The 26,783-nt window shown below is 47.9% G+C and overlaps 1 protein-coding gene across 1 annotated transcript in view; it reads left to right on the top strand.

The window, feature by feature from the left end:
• The first annotated feature begins 208 nt into the window (after positions 1–208).
• The window catches only part of LOC149338093 (uncharacterized), a 163,723-nt gene continuing 137,148 nt past the window's right edge, over positions 209–26,783 (top strand). Inside the window, exons 1-4 of the mRNA XM_089550269.1 lie at positions 209–232; positions 542–643; positions 9,193–9,202; positions 25,494–25,548. Coding sequence (XP_089406395.1) covers positions 209–232; positions 542–643; positions 9,193–9,202; positions 25,494–25,548 — 191 coding nt within the window. The remainder of the gene's footprint in view (positions 233–541; positions 644–9,192; positions 9,203–25,493; positions 25,549–26,783) is intronic.

Raw genomic sequence — 26,783 nt, 5'->3', positions numbered from 1 at the left:
GCATTTCTTCCCGTCCCTGTGAGCTGGTCGCCTGTGCCAAGCATTTGTTGTTGTTTTTTTTTCATCCGCTGACTCTTCCTGCGCCAGTCGCCTGTGTGTAAGCTTAGTGTCGTCCTTCTGCATTCCAGACTTTGTGGTCGGAACCGAAGTGCAAGACAGCATCGGATTTCTGCTACTCAATTCGCCTGTCACTATAAAAGGCGTCGCCATGTGTAGCAAGGTCGCACAGCAGGTAAATGCTGAACATATCAGTGACGTTCGTCACAGTTTGACTCTCAACATACTCGCACTGCGAAAATGCGCCAAGTATGTTTCCGAACATGTACAGGAGGTGGGCGCTGCCTCTGTAATGTAGCGTAGCTCACGGTGCCAATGTGTCCATAGCGCTTGTATCTGGTTTCAGTTTCACCGATTCGCTTCTTAAAAACGCCTCTGAGTCTTTAAGAGCAAAGAACATTGCTGCATGCTGCTCTCTGGCGCGTCTGGAAAGCAATAAACTCGGCGTGGCGGTGACTGCTCTACCTGTCTCGTGGCGGCACAGTGGACGAGCAACCTGCTGCCGCAGCACGGAAAACCGAGCTGGTTGGCTTCGAGTGGCGCCCCCTATCTCTGCCGGCTGGCCTTCGCCGACGATGAAGACGGCGTGGTGAGGACTTTTGGTCTGCAGTATTCAGGTCCGTGTACCTGAGAGGCAGATTTTGAGTACTCCCTGTTTCTGAAGAGAACGAGCTCTCCGGAAGAATGTACGATATTGGCTCGAATCGATGTACGCATTCCAACTCTTCTATTCATTGTTAGCCATTGTGGTTGTGGCAGACAGTGCATCTTTTTGCAAATGACTTTGCTAAGTACAGATGAGACTCCACGACGAGCGAATAAAACTCCCCCTACAATTTGTTTTTACGCACTTCATGCAGAGTCCACTTAATTGCCGAGTAGCGGTCCCAATTACAGGAAAGGCGGGCTTCTTAACTTGGCTGCCGTTTTTACACGGTGCTGCCTGCGTACGCGCCGTCTAATGGGAGAAGTCATACAAAAGAGGCATTAAAATTTAATGAGGGTGTTAAAGATGAACAGGAATAAATCATAATGAGTGAATATTTATTTTAAAGGTTCGTTATTATTAGAGTGAGCAATCTTTTTGACTCGTTTTCCCGATTTTTTCGCTACAGCACTGTCAGCGGTGCAGTACACCAGCAAAAGCTAAAACCTGCTAACAGGCTGGGAAATTCTTAATGAATAGTTAAGTTTTGAACTGTTACTGTTAGGCTTGCTAATTGCTGAGGGCCGTGTATCCTGCAGTATGTACTATCCATATCAGTTTTTCGAATTTCGAAAACCTGGTTGAGCTTTTAGCTCTGGCACTACACATTTTGGCTATTTTGTCGCGTCAGTCCACCAGAGAAATTCCTTTGCCCGCAGTCTTCCCGAAAGCGCAATTATTTTGTCACGATGTAGCCAGTAGTTATTGGGCCATAACGCCGAGGGTAAACCCATATCCGAATTTCTAAACAATGTGTGGGATCGTCAACACCGGAGTGACGGTGTGCTAATTAGGTGGCACTTCACCCACATATCGGGGGTTCGGGCAAGCTGAGGGCACTGCCAGCGTTTGGTGCGCGCCTGCGCTCTCGCTCCGAAGGAAGGAAGGCGCAGTTATTTGAGAGTACAAGTGTTTATTACACAGACAGCTGCATTACATAACACTGCACTAATCCCCAGACCTCGGTGAAACCCATAGCCCCGGCGCCGCACCCGAAAGCGGGCCCGCGGAGCCGCGCGCGCAAAGCAGAGACTACATATACGCGCGTGACAGCACAGCTAAGTTAAGCGATCGCCTGCCGTGCGGCCAACCAAAGGGTCAAATCGCGCGCAGCGCAACACGAGGAAGGATGGGGTATACGCGGAGCACATCTTGACGACGCAGGTCGCACATCGATGGCTCATCGTGCGTCGTCACCGGCAATGGCCGGCGATGACGGAGAACCAGCCAAATCAGGCCCTACCGAATCCGGAGCGCGTCTGCGCCGCACAGGCGGGCTACACGACTCCGGAGGTTCGGGCCAGGACTCAAGCATACATACTAGATGCGCACGTTAAAGCACCCGCGCTCTTGGGCCCCGGGCAAAGGCCGAGGCACCCGGGAGCCAAACTCTACGCTTCTTTCTGCTGCCCGAGTCGGTGGCGATCTCCCCGTTCCATTTCCCGCTCGGGGCCTCTCGCCGAAACAATGCCCCCAACTGTCACTCGGCGTGACCCAATGGGGACGCGAGGTCGAAGCGGGAAGAACGGAAGAGAGGGTGATTTACTGCGGTTCTCGGTAGAGCTTCCCTTGCAAGGGACGACATGCAGCGCGGCTGCCCACATTCCGCTCGCGGAAACCCCACGGGGGGTCTCTCTAACGAACGAAACGGCGGAAGCGGGCGCAAATTCGGGCAGCCCAAGAAGCTCAATCCCCACAAATGATATCGATATTACTTACCGCAGGCTGCACTCCACTCAATAATTAACGAGCCCATAAGTAATATTCCAAAACTTATCAATTCAATGTTAGATAAAGGGTCCTCTTGTTAGCACATCGCAGCTGTTTTGTGATGTACTACAGCGTTGACGTGCTATGCTGAAAATATCGCTCTTATAACTCAAAAGGCTATGTCTTAAGCAGTCTTACGCTCCCTGTAAAATTGGCTGTGCAATAATGAATTCCGTGTACGTTTTCATTCAGTGCAGTCGCGGTTGCACTTGCTATCGCTTAGAGTTGCGAACAACTTGTCAATATACGGGCTATGCACTTGGACGCAGTCTTGTCACTAAGCTTTAACGCAAGGTCGTTTGCAGACCACCATATCTGCATATGGAGAGCAGCGGCACTACGAATAAAACATAACTGGCATCTCATGTTGTTAGTCCAGCCGTTGTCCTGTGTCGTTCTCTTCTTGTGTTTCCGTCTTTTTTTGGCTGGTTTTCTCCCTTGACATGTCTTACCAACAGGCCCACCATTCTGCCCTGCTCATGTAGCCAGACGCAAAGTTTAGGCGCATATGGGCAAAGAAAGATTTCCATTGGAACTCTGCAGAGCTTCAAGGGGGCCTATTGAGGCGTAAATACCAGCCACACATTGCAAGCCTTGCGACAATCTGAGCTCTATCTCTAAGTGGCCGAAAACATGCGAGAGACAAAGTGAACTGCGACCTGCATTCCACAGCCCTGAGTTTTCAAAGAAATCTCATTGCACCATTCTTGCGCTAATGCACACGAGCGCGCATATTTCGAACCCGGACAACTAAAACAGTTGGTAATATAGAGGACAGATCCCTTTGAAAATTGAGTGTTAGAGTATTACTCTTTTAGCTCCGGTGATTCCTTGTATTACATGGTTAAGGCAGACTACTCCTACCTATCGCTGTTTAGATAGGACGCCGGCGGCCGGCACATGGCTGGCAGTCATGCGTCGCTAGCATGGGTTCGTTATATTCTTGATTCTACGATCTCGATAAATCTTAATGAATGATTTTGCGATGGCCTTCGAGTTTATATCAGGGTTCGGCGTGCCCTCTGCCTCTACGTAACGTCTCCTCCAGTCCAAAACGACATTACAAGAAGCTCATATACCGGAAGCGGTGGCTTAGGGGATAAGGTACTCGTCGACCGAACCGGAACACCCGGGTTCGAACCCGACCGCGGCGGCCGCGTTTCGTTGGAGGCGAAGCGCAAAAGGCGGCCATGTGGTTTGCGATGTAAGTGCGCGTTAAATACCCCCAGGTGGTCGAAATTATTCCGGACATCTCCACTACAGCGCCTGTTTCTCTGTTCTTTCACTCCCATCTTCCTAACTTACAGCGCTGTTCAGGTGTCCACCGAGATGTGAGGCATTTCGTTTTCTCAAAAACCAATTTCCAACAGCAACACGCTCACAAAAATTGAGCGCTCTATAATTTGTTTTTTTTTTCTGAGTCACTGCCGGTCCTGTTCAGCTGATATACAATACCTCCGGGATACTGTTTCGTCGACAAATGCTGGCAATCTTCTGGCAACAGGTTTATCACACTCTAATCATGCTCATTGTGAAACCCACGCTCAGTTGATAGTATAGAGACCGTCCTGTGCACCACATCCCTAGTTTTCGTTACAGAAGGTGATTTCACTTGCGGCAGCTCATATTTGGGATACCGTCTTAGTGTCCAGCATGTAGACTAAAATTTCAGCCAAGCAGAAAATAGCCCTCAGAAAATTTAGGAAAGCACTTCAGCTCCGCTTCAAAAGCATGACGCAACAACATTAATTGCAATTTGCTACGGTCTTTCTTAATTACACGCCGTTTCTAATTGCGCACGCATTAGCATAAATCAGTAGGCATATCCCGTGACACGCAACAAAGCACACAACGCTTCCATTTAACCAAGTCGAAAGAACGCGCCCCATTGGCCTAGAGTTAGCGTATTACCGACCAATTACCCCAATTTTCTTTTTAGCACAATTAATTGGCATTCTTTTGTCTTAATGACACTTCAGCCGTACTACCATGTCATAGCTACGTTTTGCCTGATGTATTAACCATTCTCTTTCCACAGCTTAGCGTATGACGTCACACCCCTGTAGACCAATCCTGAATTAGTGTGGTAACGCGCACGGCTTCTCCTCGTAGCGTTCGCTCTGACGCTGCCGCACAAATAAGGTTTAATAACCGTCGCTCGCACACTAAATCTCTCCTGGGCTCCCCTCATCGAGGAGCGTTAACATTCTGGTCATGCTTGCAATTGTTTGGAAGTTACTATGCTGTAATCAAAATTCCGCACTCACCACGACAGATTAGTACGAGAGGCGAAACTTATTCATAAGATCCAAGCGGACTTTTCGAGAAGCTATTGAAAGAGTGAAAAGGTTACGTCCCTGCCTAAAGTTCAAAGCTACAATCCGTAGTGGCGAGTGTCTTAGCGATCCACGAAAGTTCCTTTCATTCTCTTATATGGCGAAACGTGTTTAGACATCGTAACTGGCTATGTATTAACCGAGCTGCACGTCTCCATCTTCTCCATTCTTGTTTATGTTCTTTTTTTAGTACGAAAACACTAATCAGGAGGTTCAGGGCCTAGCAAAATCGTTCGTTTCTTGCCGATGCATGTCTGGAGATCCGAAGCCAGCAAAAAGAAACCACAGCAATATCCACGACTGGGAATCACACCCGTGGAGGCGCGAACAGACCACTATTCTCTCGCCGCAGCCGAACACGTCTTGTTTTAAGCTGTACCACATACTCGCGTTGTGTATTGCAAAGCGCCCTCTTAACTTCTGTTTGCTCCGTCCCGCGACAATGTCCGCACATCATCGTCTTCTTCGTCGCAAAAATCTGTTCTTTCCCACTGATTTCATTGTATTAATCATTCTGAGTGGATTTTTCTTTTGCACATCGCATTCTTCACTTAATTCTCTTTACAAGTTTTCGTCTTCTCTTCTTGGTTTTTTTTCCTCACTCACATAAGAGCCTGTACGGTGTAGAAACTCTTGCCGTGTACAGATTTTTTTGGCACGTTGCACTCAAAACTGGAGGTGGACAGCGATTATCACAGGGGGCAAAGCACGCCTACTGCCTCCATCGGCAGCGATGTGAATTTCCAGATAAGCTAAGAAAACTCCTTAGAGCAGCTCTCAACTTCTCTCCGCTCCGTGCCTAACCGTATCTCCTCATGCCCTAAGGCTCGAAAATCAGTCTCACATTCGACGTTAGTTTTTTTGTTCCTTTTTTTTTCTCATGGTGAGTATGGTGTGTGGACGAAAACTAATCGGTAAACTCTGGAGAACAAGTGGACTACCTTCATAGACAACGACAAGTGCGTGGAGCTCTCGTTCCGGTCGGCTAGAACTTGTCGTCCTTCCCTTTTACACGAAGTATGAAATGCAGCGCATTGTCGACTACTGCATGGCACAAGCGCTGTACCCGTCAAGGCCACCAGTCGCGTCACTTATTTGTAACATTTAGGTATTACTGGCACCACTGTTGCGTGGTTCTTCTGTTGCGAAAGCAACACTGCGAGAGTCGCCGAGCCATGTCGGGGAGCTGAGGCAAGGCCCTACTGCGCATGCGAGAGGAGCAGTGACGTCACACGGCTCATAGCAGGCACTCCGCCGCCGTCGCTCCGCGGGTGACTAAGAGGTGCGGCCTCCGCGCTCGCCAGTTGCGCATGCGCAGTAGCGGCGCATAGCTAGCGTGCTGGGGCCGCCGCCGCTTCCGCGCGCTCTCCATCGCCTCTCTCTCTCCTCGTTCCTTTCGCAACCCGCCAGGCTCTACCATAGCTAAACCACTGCCAATTTTTTTTGTCTTGCTGATCTTTTGTTTAAGTTATTCACTCATTGGTGTTCCCTCCCGCTGTTCATCAGAAATGCGCCGAATAGCATCGCGTTCACAATAAACTAAAAATATAATAGGCTATGTTTCAATAAAGACGTGGTTCTCACTAGCACGGAAGTGAAAAAAATTCAGGCGGCATGTTGACTGTCTAGAGAGCATAGAGGCGAAAGCGTTTTCCACACCACTTTGCCTGTGTGACGCTGGTGAAGTCGCGATTGGATGACGTCACACATAATTGATGACTTATTATGGTGGCTAATTATTGATTAATGACTAAATACTAATGAACTGCTAACTAATAAAGCTTAAGCTTCGCCTTTAGGAGTGGAACGCGACGGCGTGATTGTCGCGCTGTCAGGGAGTCCACGGAACGCCACCACCCGTTCGGTGTGATGCCTTGCCCTTTGAACGCAACGCTTTTTGAGGAAAGGAAATGACGCAGTAATTCTCTGTCATCTCGGTCGACACCTGAACCACAACGTACCGGAAGGGAGGCAGTGGGAGTGAAAGAATAAAGAGAAAGGGGGGGGGGGGGCTCAAGAAACTGAAAATTATATTTGAACGAAGGAAGTTACGCAGTAACTGTCTCACATATCTCGGTGGACACTCGTCAAAAAGCGGACACATCTGTCGATATGGCTGCCGACACGCCTGCCAACACGGCTGCTGACACGGCTGCTAACGACAGTATGAGGCATTACAGGCTTTCACCTTAAAATGTCTACAAGAGTGGTCACCCATATGCGTGTCCATTTCTCCATGTGTTCCGATGACAGAGCACAGTACGCCGACACATTTCTGCATTGTGGCTTTCTGAGCGCGCCTCTTTATGCATGTGGTGGAGGGATTCACTTTGAGATTTTTATTACTGCAACTTTTATTGCGAAAGCAATACTACTTACACTTTCACGCCGTTGCGTGCCGCGGCTGGTGACCGCCATCGTGCCGCGGCCGGTGGCCACCATCGCGCCGCGGCGGTGGCCACCATTGACCTTCATTTTAACTTGATTGCATTACATTGGATTAGATTGCATTAGATTAGATTGGATTGTATTGTATTGGACTGGACTGGACTGGTCTGGATTGGATTGGATTGGATTGGATTGGATTGAATTGGATTGGATTGAATTGGATTGGATTGTATAACCGATGCATCACCAAAAGTCTAACCACAAGCACCACCACCAGCTACACTACGAGCTGTACCATGCCGTACGTACGGATATTGCTTTCGCAATTACCGGGCTTAACCAAGCTAAGCCACAGATTTTCTTTTTTTCTTTTCGACTCTTCGTTTCTTTCTTGTGTGCTCAGCGTTCGTTTCTTTCTTGTGTGCTCACTGAGCACCATTGTATCGCTTCCTTTCTATTGCCGATATAAACCCTGCAGTGTAACAGTCTGTGATGACTGTGGTCATGAGTGGTCCCTATTTCTTGGGGAGCGGTTTTATGAGTAGGTTCTCCCTGATATGTTTTGGTAGGTGAGTTTACGCGTCTCTTCACAGAGGTACGTTGATTTATTTATTTAATGATTGATTGATTGAAAACATATTTATTTGCTCAATATTCTTAGAGCGCGTGGGTGGGCCGTCTAGTCGGGTAGTCCACTGGCTGTTGCTGCTGCGCTGGCCCTCCCCACCAGCCAGTGCTGAAGGTCACTATCATCGCTGAGAAGGATAGCCTCCCACTGCTCCTCTGAGGGCTTGGAAATGGGGTCAACTAAGGGATTATATTGGCATGCCCACACTATGTGGTAGAGGTTAGCTACCTCTCCACAGTGTGGGCACTGCGGAGAGTACAGTGTAGGGTACCACTGGTGTAACTTAGCTGGCGTTGAGTGTGCGTTGGTTTGTAGTGTGTGTTGGTTGGTGTTGGGTACTGCTTCCTGGCTGTTATGTATGGCGCGAGATTGTCAGCATACACTGCTAAACCTATAGGGTCGCGGCAGCCTTCATGGTCATCACGGGGAGATGCCCGGTATAGAAGATCTCGAGCATGCCTGTGAGCGGCTTCGTTTCCTCCTAGTAGTTCCAGGTGACCGGGAAACCAGATGATTGAGGCTTGGTTGGGTGTATGCTTAGTCAGCAATGATAACCTTGACCTGTGAATTAATGCGTTATTGAAGTTGCGACAGGCGTTCTGGGAATCAGTGAGCACAACGGCGTTGGAGTTAGATGCTACAGCCAATGCAATAGCTGCCTCATCTGCATGAGTGGGGTTAGATGTTTTCATCGAGGCGCCATTCATCATCGATCCTGAAGGCGTTGAGAACACAGCAGTCATGACTCCATGCTTTAGCCCTGCTGCGTCCACGTGAAGAGTGCCTGTTTGCTGGTCCCATCTCTCCTGCAGGGCTTCCCCTCTTGCTTTCCACCTCTCGATCTTATATGCGGGATGCATATTCCGCGGAATGAGGTGCACGTTGATACGTCTTCTCACATCGCGTGGGACCTCTTCCCTTTGGTCTGTTGTATAGGGCAGATTAACATGAATCTTCTCGAGCAGTTCTCTGCCGGGTTTTGTCAGTGTCCATTCCTAGTTGGTATAGACAACATTCATCTGTGCGCAAAAGTCTAAAAAAAAAGTAAATGCGCATACCTGGCTTGCCGGATCAGTTGACACCACAAACGCGCTTCGGGCACCGTGGCGGCAGTCCGAGAAATGTGCGCTGCTAGTCTTTGCGTTGAAAAAATATTTGCAGAAATGCACCACCGGAACAATAGGCTGCCGCCTTTCATCGTGCTCTTGGCATTGGCTTTGATGACGTTGTTGACTCTTTTGAGTTTGGGAAAAAAAAAGCGCATTAATGGCTGCCTGTGCCAGTGGACACTTCAGTCGCGCTTTCAGGTAATTGCAGGTGGTGTGCAGCTGAAGAAAAAATGCTGTCATGCAATATTAGCTCCTTAGGATTAATTAACGACAGGCAATTTCCTTATTACTCACAGATATGAAAAAAAAATTCAGTTATTCCAAAAGCATTTCCTGCGGTCATCACCTGACGCCTACAATATGTGGAAAGGCCAGTAGTTCAGGGAAATTAAGTGCTCTTTAATGTTTGAAATTTTCTCATATCGCCCCACCTACGGGGCTATAACAAACGGGGTCGGGGCAAACTACGACGCTGTCCGGGAATGAAACTATAAATGATTCCTGCAAAGAATGCGCATGAACTTTTCTTCATTAACGTCTCGAAAATATTTTAGTGCCCATTAGCATGCCAGACACAGTGCAAAGAAGAACTCGACTCTGTTTCGTTGACCCACTATTGTCGGTTTAAAAACCGTGGTCTGCATATAGCTTGGTTAGACGACTTTTGCTTAATTTTCATCCTTCGACGCTTTTTTTTTGTCTGTGTTAGGGACGAATTCGCTGTTGTCTTTTTGCTCAGTTGTACTGAGCAGTCATGCGATTTGGTTGAGTTTGTACCTCCTGAACACGAGGTTTTGAGTGTGGGACCTTCAAATATAGCTTGAAGGCTTTATTAAAAAAACTGTTATAGCCTACCGCACATAGTGCAAGGCTGATATTATCATAACCTTTTGTAGTGTTCGTGCTGTCTCTATTCTCCCTTTTTTTTCTAGTGTTTCGCTATGGGCGGCGCCATGGAAAGACACTATTGATGACAGCAGCTCATCTTGCGGTTTCCAGAAATTTTTTCACCTGTTCCCTACCCTAGGCTCTTCATTCAGTGCATTTCTCTTAAATATTAAGACTTTTCTAGAGAGCAAAAGCGGAGAGGGCTTGATGGGAAGTAATGAAACTGTTACCACTTCCCATGTTGCTCCAGAGCACCTGAAAAAAGTAGCGCTTTGCGGGACGTGTTCCCAGCTGCCAAAATAAATGCCTCGTAAGACCTGAAGGCGCAAGAATTCGTAATTCTGTGGATGAGAATAGCGATAACCTAAAATAATAGCTGCATCCCAAGCAGCGCAGGTGATCAATCGGCCCAGTGCTGAAAACGTATGGTTTCACTCTACTTCTATGTAGGACTGGCATTTGCCAATACGTTCTCAATATTGAGCCGACTGCCCGCGCTGCCTTACTTACGTTAATGTAGCGCGCATGGTCGGCTGAGCTTGATGGTTGCAGGTAACGTGGCGTGTAGAGTTTTGCACCTTTCTGACCGCTTTTTCGTTCTCGAAGCCTCTTTTCGCAACTTTTATCTCTGCTTAAAAAGAACCGGAGAGATAAGCGATTGACGGAATTGCGTAAAACATAGCCACATCATAGCAGCTAAATTTCAAATGAATACGATTGCACATCGAAAAGGCTGGGAGTGCAAAGATCGAAAATATAGTGTTTTCTCTTACGTTGAGTTTCGCACCACTTGCCCGAACCTGAGACAGATACAGTAAACACGAAGGAATCAACGGTAATTTGATCGGTCTATTTTTGCTGTCATTGACATCTTGCTTCCTGTGGACCAAGGCAATATTAGCGTTCTCCCGAATTCCTGTTCGCGTCAGGCGATGAAGCATTGCGTATTGTTACTGTGTAGGATGGCGCAGGAAAACATGAACTTTCGATTCTCCTAACACACCGACTGACTGTCCTCCTATTTCACGTTCGCGCATTCAAGCGACGCGGCACGCTTCGTCTTTGTTCCTTATTTGCGGCTCGATCTCTTCCTCCTCTTATGCAGTAACAGTATACAGGGCGTCCTGTTTTTTAGAACATCTCTTCACCACCGTTCAATAGATCAGTAGTTATTTAATCCTCACAAGCGGCTTTACCCTGGTGCTTGCATTCCTTTCAAAGCATAAAGAGTTAGCGAGCGCATCGCGCACGCGTTCCATGAAAACGCCACCAACAAGCAGCAGTGTTTCCAGTCTCAAGGCCGCGCCGCAGTTGCTCCGCAAGCAGGGTTTTGAGTTTGACCCGACGCGGTGGCTCAGTCCTTAAAGAGCTTCTCTACTGAGCCGGATTACCCAGGTTCGAGCCCGGCCTCGTCGGCCACGTTTCGATTCAGGCAAAACGCAAAAGGCACCCATGTACTTTGCGATGTCAGTGCAGATTAGGATCCCCAGATGGCCTGAAATATTCTCGAGGTCTCCACTACAGCAGCTCTAGCTCTTTTCGTCTTTCGTTCTCACCTTTTTCGTTATCCTTGCGGCGCGGTTCGGGTGTCCACCGAGATAAGTGGGACAGTTACTACGCCATTCCCTTTCCTCAAAAACCAACTGTTTTTTTTTAAGCAGACAAGGAAAGGGGAATGAGGGGCTCGTTATAAATATGAGAGAAGCCAACAGCGACAGAAACCAAGGGGCACAGGGGATTTTTAAATTTTTTAATTAAGGCGCAAGCCCTTAATGTCTCATTGTTGTAAGCAGCAGTTGTCGACAGAAATGTCACGCTTTTCAGTTGGTCCAAACGGTCGTGACGTCACAGTGCGCGAATTTCAAACGGGGATAATTGTAGTTTGGCTAGTAACCAGGCAACCAATTGAAGGGATCGTATAGTGATGCTCCAAGTAAGTGGGACTGAGCTTAGTTATTTGCTTAATGACTCAATTAGCCTAATTAACTTTTATAGTCAGGCCATATAAATAAATAAAACCGAATTAGAAATTGGTCGAGGTCGGGAATCGAACCCCGGTCTTCGGAGTGTGAGACGAGCATGCTATCCACTCCGCCATGCCAGCTCGACGCTTTGGGAAGAACAAAGGTGCGTCTAGTGAATACGGTGTCTTCTCTCACTCCCATCCTCCTCCCTTCCCTTCCGGCGAGGTTTAGGTGTCCACCGAGATATGAGAGACAGATACATTTCCTTTCCTCAAAAACCAATTTATCGACGAGCAAGGCATAGAACCGAATGGGCGATGGCGTTCTATGGACTCCTGGAAGCGTTGAAAGACGCTGTCGCGTTCCACTCTTAGAGGCGAAGCTTAACATCTTAACCAAACATCAGTGACCGCACTTTATGTCAAAAAAGTGCCCCCCTGAATTTTGACGAGTGTCCACCGAGATATGTGCGACAGTCATTTCCTCAAATTTCCTCATAATTTGAGGATTTACGTAATTTCCTTTCCTCAAATAGAATTTTCATTTTCTTCATTACGGGCCATCTTTGTCTTTCTTCTCCACTGCCACTTCCTCCCTTCCACTACGGTGCGGTTCAGGTGTCCACCGAGATGACAGAGAATTACTGCGCCCTTTCCTTTCCTTTCCTCAAAAGCGTTCAAAGGGCAAGGCATCGCGCCGAACGGGTGGTGGCGTTCCGTGGACTCCCTGGCAGCGCTACAACACGCTGTCGCGTTCCACTCCTAAAGGCGAAGCTTAAGCGTCATTAATTAGCAGTTAATTAGTATTCAGGCACAAATCACTAATGAACCATTGGTTAGTGATTTGTCGTCACTTAGCAATTAGTACTCAATTACATGTGACGCCACCAGTGCCACAGAAGCAGTCAAAGTGGTGCGGAAAACGCTTTCGCCTCTACGCACTTTAGACAGTCAAAGTGCCCCCTGAATTTTTTGTGGTGTTGATCAATTTATAATATTACTGAATATGTTATCACTTAAAGCTAATTGATTAGAAAAGCAGAAGAAAAAACAACCAAATGCCGCCGGTGGGATCCGAACCCACGACCTCCGTATTACGCGTCCGGTGCTCTACCACTGAGCTACGGCGACGGCTCTCAAACCTTCTGCTTTCGGGCAAACAAGGGAAGGGGAATGAGGGGCTCGTTATAAATATGAAAGAAGCCAACAGCCACGGAAACCAAGGGGCACAGGGGATTTTTTTTTATTTATTTATTTATTTTGTGGTGTTGATCAATTTAGAATACTACTGAATATGTTTTCGATTAAAGCTAATTGATTAGAAAAACAGAAGAAAAAACAACCACATGCCGCCGGTGGGATCCGAACCCACGACCTCCGAATTACGCGTCCGGTGCTCTACCTCTGAGCTACGGCGACGGCTGTCAAATCTTCTGTTTTCGGGGGTATTTATGTTTACAAGTAACCTAACCTTGCGAGTGTTCATCAGCGCCACCCACGTTCATAAGCGGCGGACGTAGAACGTCCTGAGTTACCGCAGGTGTGACGTAGAACGTCATCGAACGGAGAGGGTGGAAGCTGCGTGAGAACCCTCTTATGCTTCCTATGGCATCAAGGCTGCCAGAACCGAGGCCCTCGCTAAGCAATCAAGCAAACAAGGGAAGGGGAATGAGGGGCTCGTTATAAATATGAAAGAAGCCAACAGCCACGGAAACCAAGGGGCACAGGGGATTTTTTTTATTTATTTATTTATTTTGTGGTGTTGATCAATTTAGAATACTACTGAATATGTTTTCGATTAAAGCTAATTGATTAGAAAAACAGAAGAAAAAACAACCACATGCCGCCGGTGGGATCCGAACCCACGACCTCCGAATTACGCGTCCGGTGCTCTACCTCTGAGCTACGGCGACGGCTGTCAAATCTTCTGTTTTCGGGGGTATTTATGTTTACAAGTAACCTAACCTTGAGAGTGTTCATCAGCGCCACCCACGTTCATAAGCGGCGGACGTAGAACGTCCTGAGTTACCGCAGGTGTGACGTAGAACGTCATCGAACGGAGAGGGTGGAAGCTGCGTGAGAACCCTCTTATGCTTCCTATGGCATCAAGGCTGCCAGAACCGAGGCCCTCGCTAAGCAATCAAGCAAACAAGGGAAGGGGAATGAGGGGCTCGTTATAAATATGAAAGAAGCCAACAGCCACGGAAACCAAGGGGCACAGGGGATTTTTTTTATTTATTTATTTATTTTGTGGTGTTGATCAATTTAGAATACTACTGAATATGTTTTCGATTAAAGCTAATTGATTAGAAAAACAGAAGAAAAAACAACCACATGCCGCCGGTGGGATCCGAACCCACGACCTCCGAATTACGCGTCCGGTGCTCTACCTCTGAGCTACGGCGACGGCTGTCAAATCTTCTGTTTTCGGGGGTATTTATGTTTACAAGTAACCTAACCTTGAGAGTGTTCATCAGCGCCACCCACGTTCATAAGCGGCGGACGTAGAACGTCCTGAGTTACCGCAGGTGTGACGTAGAACGTCATCGAACGGAGAGGGTGGAAGCTGCGTGAGAACCCTCTTATGCTTCCTATGGCATCAAGGCTGCCAGAACCGAGGCCCTCGCTAAGCAATCAAGCAAACAAGGGAAGGGGAATGAGGGGCTCGTTATAAATATGAAAGAAGCCAACAGCCACGGAAACCAAGGGGCACAGGGGATTTTTTTTTTATTTATTTATTTATTTTGTGGTGTTGATCAATTTAGAATACTACTGAATATGTTTTCGATTAAAGCTAATTGATTAGAAAAACAGAAGAAAAAACAACCACATGCCGCCGGTGGGATCCGAACCCACGACCTCCGAATTACGCGTCCGGTGCTCTACCTCTGAGCTACGGCGACGGCTGTCAAATCTTCTGTTTTCGGGGGTATTTATGTTTATGTTTATGCTTATGTTTGCTTGGGAGTGTTCACCAGCGCCACCCACGTTCTTAAGCGGCGGACGTAGCACGTCCTGAGTTACAGCTGATGTGACGTAGAACGTCATCGAACGGCGAGGGTGGAAGCTGTGTGAGAACCCTCTTATGCTTCCTAAGGCATCAAGGCAGCCAGAACCGAGGCCCTCGTAAAGCAATTAAGCAGACAAGGAAAGGGGAATGAGGGGCTCGTTATAAATATGAGAGAAACCAACAGCGACAGAAAGCAAGGGGCACAGGGGAGTTTTAATTTATTTATTTTGTGTTGTTGATCAATTTATAATATTACTGAATACGTTATCGCTTAAAGCTGATTGATTAGAAAAGCAGAAGAAAAAAACATCCACATGCCGCCACACCATCGGTGTGGTGATAAATACTTTTATTTTAACAGAGGGGTTGGGAGCAAACAGGTGCTTGGGCGCTTGCACGTTCCAGCTACATTCAAATGTTCGTGTTCGTAGGGTTAATGGCGTCCGCAGCCCGGTCCGTGGCGGTCTTCTGCCGGACCGGGTCCTCAGAGCGCAACAGGCTCTCCCAGTCCTTCCAGCCGGGGAGGCGCTCCAAGCTCCGCGGAAGAGGATCCGCCGGGGAACTGTGGCGGTGGGGTAGTTGCAGAGGGTTGAAGAGGGGCTGCTGAGCGTTTGGTTTGGTGGTTTCTTGGTAATTATCGAATGAGTGATGTGGTTGGCACAGCTGGCTCTCTCGAGGCAAAATTTTAGAGGCGTGTGTACTGCGCGATGTCAGCGCACGTCAAACAACCCCAGGTGGTCGAAATTTCTACAGACTTTCACTACGGTGTCTCTCATATCCTGTGTGGATTTGGGACGTTAAATCCCATAAGCCACACCATCTGCTAGGTAAGCCTGAGGCGGCTCACTTAATGTGTGCATGCACTGCCTGGACAAATCCGACACGGGGGCCTCCTGTGACCGCAGTATCAAGCCTCGAGCTGAGCTATCGGCGGCCTTGCTGCCGGTGTTTCTCGAGTGCTCAGGCACCCAGAGTATCTCCACGTGGCTAGGCGGGTTTGCACCGGGCGAGATCAGTATGCAAATAGTAGGGACATGAGGTCACCCCAGCGCGCAATTTAGCATTGCAGTTTTCTGATCTGTGAGAATATAACGGGCTTGCGGGTGGGCAATCGCAAGGGCGATCGCTACCTTCTCAGCTAGTTCTGAGGAGGAAATCGAGGCCAGAGGGAAAGTAACAAAGGATTGAAGGGTTTGGCCCACCACGGCCTCCGACTCTTCCTCGCACGAGCACGCGGCGTCCGCCAACAAGGCGTACTCCTTGCACTGTGAATGCCCAAGTCGCTTCCGGCAGCTTTCTAGCAATCCTCATGTGACAGAAAGAGAGAGGGAGAGAGAGGGGTAAAAAATAAAAGTGCAAGGAGACTGCTCCATTAATGTTCAGTTTATTAGTTAATGTTTGGTTTGTGCAACATCCTTTTGTGGCTGAATGGCGTGATTCCGCCACAAACGACATCGAGGTAAGCTTTAAGCCTGGGGGTCAATGTGGAAATTCACGATGGTAATATCACTGTAGGGAGTCGAACAAACATCAGTATAGATTACTGCTGCTCTGTACTGTTTTCTGTTCTCTGTGCTGTCCTATATTGTCGCGCGTGGTTCAGTACGGTTGGCACGGTTTGGTACGTCAAAGTAGGCGACTGCAGCGGACGTCGGTACCAGCCCAAAAGCGGAGCATTCGCTTGCCCCCACACTTCGGCTTCTTTCTTTTCTCAAGGCGAGCTCGCGCACATTCCGCGCTGTCGTGTTTCCACGAGAACGATGACGACAAATAGACGGTGTCTTTACTCCCCGGCAAAAATAAACATCGTCCCGATGCTGGGAGTGAGTGGAGTGGTCGGAAGGACTGAACGGTATTAGTGGGCGAGGCTACCGCTCGTGATAAGGCTTCAGGCGGACCATGTGAACCACTTCAGGGCACGGCGACCGTCGGGACTTCTGAAATCCATCGGGAATGACCTCGTAGTTGTGGTCGCTCAATGACCTGACCACGCGGTATGGTCCGAAGTAGCGATGGAGGAGTTTTTCGCTCAGTCCTCGTCGCCGAATGGGGAACCACACCCACACACGGTCGCCAGGCGCATAATGGACGTCATGACGGCGCCTATTGTGATCTGCATCTCGAAGTTGTTGCTCCTGAATTCAAACTTTGGCCAATTGGTGAGCCGCTTCGGCGCGTTCCAGGAACGTGAGGTATCAGTGTGAAGGCTAGAGTCGTCAAAATGTGGTAACATTGCGTCGAGCATCGTCGTCACTGCACGGCCGTAAACGAGGTGGAATGGGGACATCTGCGTTGTTTCTTGCACGGCCGTATTGTAGGCGAAGGTGACAGAAGGGAGCACTTCGTCCCAGGTTTTGTGTTCAATATCGACGTACATGGAAATAAAGTCAGAAAGGGTTCGGTTCAGTCTTTCAGTCAACCCGATCCCCTGTGGGTGGTACGACGTTGTTCGGCGGTGGTCGGTATGACTGTAAACCAAGATCTCCTGCAGCAGCTCAGCCATGAACGCAGGGCCTCTGTCAGTTATCAGCAGTTCAGGTGCCCCATGGCGGAGTGCGATCTGATGCACGAAGAACTTCGCGACTTCTAAAGCGGTGCCGCTGGGTAGAGCTGACGTTTCTCCGGAGCCCTCCACTACGGCGTCTCTCATAGCTTTAGTCGCTTTGGGACGTTAAACCCCATAAACCAACCAACCAACCGCTTGTGCATAGCGGGTAAGCTAGTCTGTCGCGACAATTATCCATTTGTTACCAGAGTTCGAACGTGGGAACGGATGTCCCACGTGATCCATTTGTTGCCAGCATGTCCATTCCTATTTGTTGGAAGGGCCTTGTGGGCGGTCTAATGAGCATCAAGAACCTAGCTTGTTTGGTAGACGGCACCTTGCGACGCTGACAGGCTCGGCACGTTCTGACGTAGTGAGCGACATCAGCACGGAGACGAGGCCAGTAGTAATTCTCTTGAATTTGGGCTAGCGTACGGGCTATGCCCAAATGTCCAGAAGTGGATTCGTCATAGGAGGCTTGGAGGATTTCATTGCGAGGCTAGCCGGTACGACGATTTGGTATTGCGTATTGTTTGGAGCGAAATTTTCTTGACCAGAAGACCATTGCGGATGCATAAAGATGGCAACACGCGCCTGAAAGCGCGCGGGGCGGTCGTGTTGCTGCCGTTGAGAAATTCCATTACATCTCGAAGTTCGAGGTTGGTCAGCGAGGCAGGAGGCGCTGAGAGCACTCAGTAAGATGTCCTCATCAATACAGGCGTCGGTAGAAAGATCTACTGGGGCACGGGACAGACAATCGGCGTCAGAGTGCTTGCGGCCGGATTTGTACACGATAGTGGTGTCGTATTCCTGGAGCCGCAGACTCCATCGGACGAGCCGAGCGGACGGGTCTTTGAGGCTTGCGAGCCAGCATAAGGCATGATGATCGGTCACCACCTTAAAATATTTGCCGTAAAGGTACGGTCGGAATTTCGGAGCGGCTCATACAATGGCAAGGCGTTCTTTCTCGGTAGCAGAATAGTTTGATTCGGCTGGTGACAAACACCGACTTGCGTAAGGGATGACTCGTTCTTGACCTGCTTGTATCTGGACCACGACAGCACCTAAGCCGATGTTGCTGGCATCAGTATGGAGTTTGTGAGCTCCGTGTCGTTTGTGAGCTCCGTGTCGGCGTTTACGTCGACTTCCCCACAAAGTGAAGAATTGGGCTGCACTTTAGAAACAAATGCTTTTATTAATCTCATAGAACAACCAACTCGCATAGAGCGGGATACATCTACACTCATTGAGATTTTTATCACCAATGCTACAAATGTGCCCATCAGTTCAGGTGTTGTTCAAACACACATTAGTGACCATTTACCTATATATTCAGTGCTTAGTCATAAAAAGTTCCAATTAAAAGACGCGAGACCGACTGTAAGTACATTCCGGGCGATAAATGAAGATACCCTGGGGTCTTTTCATAATTTAGTTTTACAGATATCATGGGAGAGTGTTCTTTCAAGCGCTGATGCGGAGGAGCCTTATAACATCTTCATAGACAAATTTATAAAGGTATATAATGATTGCTTTCCCTTCAAAGCTCGCAAGCGGCCACGCAAGGCACGCAAACCTTGGATTACACCTGAATGTGTCAAAGCCATAAAGCTGAAAAATGTTCTTTATCAAAAGTTTGTGAAATCCAGAAACGAAAACGATTTAGATGACTTCAAGAAACGCAGAAACAGGACGAACAGCATATTACGGAGAATTAAAAAAGAGTACTTTGAAAACCTTTTCATGCAGGACAGGAAGCAAACTCCGCAAATCATTTCGAAAGGATTAAATAAAATCCTAAATCGGCACACTGGTGCAATTGATAGCCCGATGGAGATAAGTATGAATGGCACAACTCTTGCAGGAGAAGAATTAGCTAAAGCTTTTATTGATTTCTTCACATCTGTGGGAAATAGCCCACAGATAATAATAATAATAATAATAATAACAGATAATAATGCCCCAGTGAGGGCGCTGTAGGTACTGTGTATAAATAAATATTTAAATAAATAAATCATGACCCAAGCTGCATGAACTTTATGCACCAACCAACAGAAGAGACTGCATTTTTATTCCCAGTAACTGCAGATGAGGTTGTGTCTACAATCTTATCTCTAAACAATGCTACCAGTACTGATGTAGATGGTTTGGAGATTCGGCCACTTAAACATGTTGCTACTATTATAGCCCCTGTTTTAGAGTACATCATTAATCAAATATTTTCATGAGGCCAATTTCCTCGCCGGCTCCAAGTGGCCAAAGGTACTGCCATTTTTAAAGGTGGTGAGAAATGTAACAAGTCTAACTACAGGCCAATTTCAATACTCCCTGTATTTTCCAAGGTCGTAGAGAAGCTAATACACGTACGAATGAGCTCATTCTTAACCAAGCATCAGATTATGACACCGTATCAGTTTGTGTTCACCAAAAAATGCTCTACAGAAAGCGGCTTGCTAGTGCAAAAAAAATCATTCTTAACGCCTTCGAACACCAATTGTATTCACTTGGAATTTTCATAGACTACTCAAAGGCATTTGACAAAATAAATCACGTTACACTATTAACAAATTGGAATATTATGGCATCAGAGGCTGCTTCCTTTCTCTTATTAAATCCTACCTACAATACCGCCAACAAAGGGTGCACATAAATAACTCTTGCTCCAGCTTCAAACCATTGCTACATTACGTTCCGCAGGGAAGTATTCTCGGGCCACTATGTGGAACGTATATATTAATGACCTTGTTAAAATAGATTTAAACGCATCATTTATTATTTATGCCGATGACACAAGCTTATTTTTCTCCCATCACAGTTTACCCCTGCTTGTAAAGAAAGCGAATGCAGTGCTTGATGTATTGAACACTTGGTGTCTAAATAATTCCTCAACTATAAACATCTCGAAGACAAAATCAGTTCTTTTTCGCCCTAAAAATAAACCAGTTAATTTAAATATTGTCCTGCAACATGGTCTTTCAGTCATAGAGGTGGTAACAGTAATAAAAAACTTAGGTGTTCTTTTTCATTAGAATATGCAGTGGAACGCACACACTGACCTCGTTCACTCCAAACTATCCCGAAGAGTTAGTATTCTTGCACGTTTTCGTTACTTTCTGCCTAAGCACATTAAATTACTTTTGTATAACTTCCTTTTCGCATCCACATTATCGTATTGCTACTTGATATGGGGCACAACGTACACAAACTTTTCCAAAATCTATCGACTCAGGAAAAAAGCTGTAAGATTTATTTCAAACGAACTCAATGACGCACACACAAAACCTCTTTTTGATGACCTTAATTTACAACCATTACCGAACCAGTTCAATGCACTTCTGTTAAAACGTCATCATGCCTTTCATCTAAATAATGACGCTTTCCTTGAAAACCTTGCGACCCTGTCTCCATTGGCGAAAGCACACGAAGCCGTCAGACATGGAAGATTATGATTATGATTATGATTATGATTATGATTATGATTATGATTATTATGATTATGTAAAGCCGTCGCCATATATATATTGCTTTTCTTTATATCGCTATCTCTTTTTGTCCACTGCTGTGTTGCTCTGTGAACAGGGTGCTGGCCTTTGTTAAGCCGTTACAGGCTTTTTGCTAGCACCCCGTAGCATCACGGGTTTTGTAACATCATTGTTGATGCTAAATAAATTTTAATTTGAATTTGAAAGTGAGCCAGAACGGGAGGCGCCTGCAGGAGGCTTTGAAGGCTGCGGAATGCATTTTCTTGCGCTGTTTCCCATCGGAAAGGTATGTCCGTCCTTGTTAGGCGCGTCAGCGGCTCGGCAATGCGAGCAAAATCTTTCACGAAGCGACGGCAATACGCGCACAATCCAAGAAAACGGCGGACAGCTTTCAGGTCTTGCGGCGGCGGAAAATGGGTAATAGCTGTTGTTTTTTCAGGACCAGGCTTAACACCGGCTTGATTCACAACGTGCGCTAAGAACTTCAGCTCTGTATACTCAAAGTGGCTTTTCTCATTTAGAGAATTGAGAAATGAGAAATGCCACTTCGCATATACAGAGCTGAAGTTCTTATTGCTTGTAGGACCAAGATGCTCCTGGAAAGTCGGGGCGAAGACGACCACATCGTCAAGATAGACGAGACACGTCTGCCATTTTAAATCGGCAAGGACGGTACCCATGAGGCGTTGGAAAGTTGCCGGTGCGGAGCACAGTCCAAAGGGCATGGCCGTAAATTCATACAGGCCATCTGGAGTAATTAAAGCTCTTTTTCACGGTCCCGCTCATCGACCTCAATTTGCCAGTAACCTGACTTCAGGTCCATCCAAGAAAAACATTTCGCGCTACAGAGGCGATCCAGAGCATCGTCAATCCGGGGGAGAGGATAGACATCCTTTTTGGTGATTTTGTTAAAGCGACGGTAGTCTACACAGAACCGCAATGTTCCGTCTTTCTTCATCACAAGGACTACTGGCGCTGCCCAGGGACTCCGGGAAGGACGAATTACGTCGTCGCGGAGCATTTCCTTGACTTGGCGGCCAATAGCGTCGTGTTCAGCGGGAGACACTCGGAAGGGGGACTGTCGGAGAGGGTGCACGTTATCGTCCGTAATAATGCGATGCTTCGCTAGGTGAGCTCGTCCAACACGCGATAATACTGAGAAGGTGTCGACGTAGCGCAGAAGAAGATCTTGTTGCTGCTGCGTGACTGGGCTCTGCTGTTCCAACAACGATATTGTGGAAATACTGGGTGTGCTGCTGACATGGACGATGGCATGAACGTGAGCCACAACGGTTCCCACGTTCAGATGTTGGCGTGCACCACCGAAATTTGTTATCAGCACGTCTGTTGCTTCGTTGACGAGATTAACGACTCCTCTGGCGACAGCAAGGCTCCTGGCAAAAAGCAAGATCTGGTTGCCTTCCGCGACGCCTTCGAAATTCCGCACAGTCTTGGCGCCGACAGAAACCATGAGACTTAACGAGGTGGAATGGTGACGTGGTCATCCAGGATGCAAAGTGCGGTCGGATGGTCTGAATCTCTGTGTATTGCGTTCTCTGTGGAGAAACACACGGCCTTTGACTGGAGGTCGATGACCGCTCCATTCTCGGTCAAGAAATCCATCCTGAGAATGACGTCACGTGAACAATGTTCGAGTATAACGAACGTTACCAGGTAGGTTGCGCCTGGAACTGCTACTCTTGATGTGCAAGTCCCGGTCGGTGTAACTAAGTGACCCCCCGCTGAACGAATCTGTGGGCCCATCCACGGAGTGGTGACCTTTTTCAGAGTTGCGGCGAAATTTCCACTGAGGATAGAGTAATCTGCCCCTGTGTCGACGAGCGCAGTGACGTCTGTTCCGTCAAGAGAAATGCTCAGGTTTGCTGTCGTAGACGTGGTGTGAGAGGTACGGCGCGGTGTTCGGTCACGGCTGCGGTGCGGCGCGGGTTGGCTTCGATTCGTCAGGTGGCATTTATGTCGAGTCGGCGTATCACGGTGTTGGACGGCAGTCGGTCGTGGCATCAGGTGGCCACCTAGTTGCGGCGTAGCAGGGTCTTGTATATTGAGTCAATGAGCAACCTCCCCCTCAAACATTGCTGCTTTTAGTTTTCCTGGCGGGGCCTTGGCGACCTTCCCCGCCGAAAGTCACTGTAAGACCGACGAGGAGAAGAGAAACGACGTGCGGATGGCGACCTGCGTTTCCCGCTGGCAGAATCGGCCAGATAGTCGTTGATTTCCCTGGGTCGCGGCCCAGGCTGCGGACGGGGTGCACCAGCAGGGATCCATTGCAGGCCCATCTGACGATACCTGCAATTGCGGTAAAGGTGTCCAGGCTCACCGCAGTGATAGCAGAGTGGACGGTAGTTGGGAGTGCGCCAGATGCCACTTTTACGGGGGGAATACGCTGGAGCAGGACGAGCAGGTTGTGGCGGCCGAAAAGGGGCCGGAGTTTCCGCGCGACGAGCAATAGCGGCGTATGTGATTAGCGGTGGGGCTGTAGACGGCTGAAAGGGAGCTGGTGTTATAAGCGCCTGTTGCACCTCTTCCCGAATAACCTCGGAGAGGGTAGAAGCCGTTGGCGCACGCGGCGTAGCCGGGGACAGCTTCTGGAGCTCCTCGCGAACGACAGCGCGTAAGGTTTCGCGGAGCACGTCAGTAGTATTGATTTCAGTGGCTGCCGCAGTCATGGCGAAAGGCTGACGCTCGTATTGCCGCAACCGCATATCGAGCGTCTTTTCTATGGTGGTGGCCTCCGACAGAAATTCTGCTACCGTGCTCGGTGGATTGCGAACCAGACCGGCAAAGATTTGCGCTTTTACACCTCGCATAAGGTACCGAAGTTTCTTCTGCTCGGTCATATCCGGGTCAGATCGACGAAATAACTTCGCCATCTCTTCGAAGTACACAAGCACGCCCTCATTTGGGAGCTGAATTCGAGACTGAAGGAGCAGTTCTCTTCGAAGCACCGTGGTGAAATACTTCAGGAACTGCTCTTTAAATACATTCCACGTTGTTCTGGACGACTCCCGCTTCTCAAACCACATACGAGCTGCGCCTTCCAGCAAAAAGAATACGTGTTGAAGCATGGAGTCATCTGCCCAGCTGTTGTATCGGGCCACACGTTCAAATTTCTCCAGCCAGTCTCCCGGGTCTTCGCCTGGAGAACCTTGGAAGATCGGTGGCTCCCGAGGCTGCTGCAGCACAACGGAAGGTGCACTAATCGTCGTCTGCATGCCTATTTCGGGCTGGACGGTCGTCGACGATGGCGCTGGACGAACCGATTGGGTCGAACGAGACTCCAGGAGCCCAAACTCAGGTTGAAGGCCTTGGAGCCGGCGGCTTCCGTGGTGTACAGGCGTCACCTCGATGACAGATGACCCTCGAGGACTTCAATCCCTGCTTGCTGGGGGAGTCCGAGGCATGGAATGCGTCACCCAGCACCTCCGCCAGGTCTCACGCTTGGTTCAGTACGGTTCGCACGGTTGGGTACGTCAAAGTAGGCGACAGCAGTGGACGTCGGTACCAGCCCAAAAGCGGAGCATTCGCTGGCCCCCACACTTCGGCTTCTTTCTTTTCTCAAGGCGAGCTCGCGCGCAGTCTGCGCTGTCGTGTTTCCACGAGAACGATGACGACGAATAGACGGTGTCAATATTGTTGCCTGCTCTGATAAAACCTTTAATAACTCAATGAGTTCTCCTGACAACAATCAGCCCTGCTAGAGCCAAAATCATCCAATTTAAAACGTTGGCCGAGCTTGGCCTGTACCATTCCACCATATATAAGCTGTTGTGAGCTTAGCAAGGCATTTCGCAAATTTTTTAATTATCTCAGAAAATAAGAAGGAATAGCTGTTGACATATAAAGATTTTGCTATAAATCTTCGTCTTTAGCCATGCGTTTTATTCTGAATTTTTTTTCGGAGATCCCACAACTGAGTAGAAATGCGCTAATACTGATGCTGCTAGCCATAGTGATCCTGGAAGCACTGTCTTGGTAAAAAAAATTGTTGCCAGTGACAGCGCGAATTTCTTTTTGTGGTGTCAACTAACGCCACCAAGGAGGAAAGGTTTAACTGCACAAGTAAAATTATGATCCCTTATACTGAAAAAGTATGTCTGGATGTCACAGTATATTTCTATTTTTGATATAAATTGACAGAAATGCATAATCGTGAAGGCTAACGACGCGTGCTGGCAAGCTGGCGCCCCAGATAAGCGGATAGGAATTTCGTGTCACCTTAATAGTGGGTAGAAATCTCTTTCGAGTGTTTGTATTTAGAAACATTATTTCTGTATTGTGCCTTAATTTTTTTCACTTCGGAAGTCGTCAATGCCTACAGGAAGAAGCGGCATATGCTAGTTGTCTTTTACAAGTAACGTGTTTATTTACCCACCTCACTTGAACGGACCGTCGGTGGAGCAGTTCTTTCCACTGCAGCGCGCGCATTGTGTGACATCGAAAACCTTAAGATAGTGTGTTGCAAGTCTTACTAATATGGCTGTACATATGTTTTTCCTACTCTGAGTTTTAGTAGAAAGTCAAATCTACCAGGACAGAAATTGTAGAAAGCTTTGTACATGATTCTTTACCCAAAATTTCTCCACGTGGCAGCTTTCCAAGCCGACATAGACAAATGCATAGCGAACGCCGCCACAGACGATGTCAAGGTAAGCTTTAAGCCTCTGCGACAATGTTGAAACGCACAATGGTTGGTATTTTGGTCGAGGGAAATCGACACCCTGTTCGTGGTTGTGAACGATCCGCCTGTTGGCAAGCTTTTTACGCAAGACGCAGTTTAACCGCTGTCGACGACCTAATATCTCAGTTAACCTCGTCGGCGTTCTGTAAAATCAAGTAACTATAGATTACCACTCCAGCAGTCTCAATTTCAGCCGAGAAAATCCACCGCCAAAGCAAGCTGGCTCCTAAGATGGTCACTAGTGGCCGTAGCAGTCTTTCAAATCCAAGTGATGGAAGCTGAAACAACCATTGACGCATTTCTCTCAAGCTCTCTGTCGTCGATGTCATCATATTTATTTCTGTAGCCTGGTCGGTAAATCCGACAATGTGTGCCAAGTTGTACATGTGCAGAAGCCCTTTAAAGCAATACGTATTGCTTCTAGACACCAAGACGCTTGTATAGATTTTATTTTTTATGGAAAAACGTAGTCAGAGTGGTGTTACTGGAAAACCTGCTGACGGCTTCAAAAAGCTGTACTGCTGGGTTTAACTCTGAATCAATCATGGAGAAGCTTCATTACAGACGGAAAGTGGTCCTCATTTACGGTCGAGGCCACAGTGATGAAAAAACGGAGCTTTTTTCTCCGCCACAAGTTCTTGTGTAGCGATTTTTTCTTCAGATTTCTACATAAGGTCATCATAACTGGCTTCACACACTCTTCTGAGCCCTACAGTGATCGTAAGGTTCTATATAACAGCTGCGTAGTCAAGCCCCTCGAAATCCCATTGCAAAAATAGGCGATTATGCCGGACTGCCCAGGTTCTATAATGACCTCGACCGTAAGCTGCCCGCTGTGAGGTGTTTTAAACTAACTCTGGGATTGTACAAGGAGCAGAAGTGGTCAGTTTAAGACGCGGTTAACGTATCATGGCTGATAGTCAGATATTCAACTAACCGTGGGATTGCACAAGGAGCAGAATTTGTCACCTTAAGACGCAGTTAACGTATCATGACTCAAAGCACTCTTAATACTACAAGCCTTCGCACGTGAAGTTTTCAAAAATTGCATGATGTCATTACATCACGTGATTACGTTAGAGAATTATACCACAGGAAGTGAAAAAAAGCTTCTGAAGAGGTCGTGGGCACTAACTAAAGTGTAGGGACTTCAGTTCGTCTGGGCAATGCGTTCGTCATTGGCGGGGGCACAGAGGTCCTGT

The sequence above is a fragment of the Amblyomma mixtum genome, chromosome 6, assembly GCF_055824585.1.
Source record: "Amblyomma mixtum isolate Tamu chromosome 6, ASM5582458v1, whole genome shotgun sequence".
Classification (NCBI taxonomy): domain Eukaryota; kingdom Metazoa; phylum Arthropoda; class Arachnida; order Ixodida; family Ixodidae; genus Amblyomma; species Amblyomma mixtum.
Note: the sequence above shows the minus strand (reverse complement) of the source record. Positions and strands in the feature narration are given on the sequence as shown.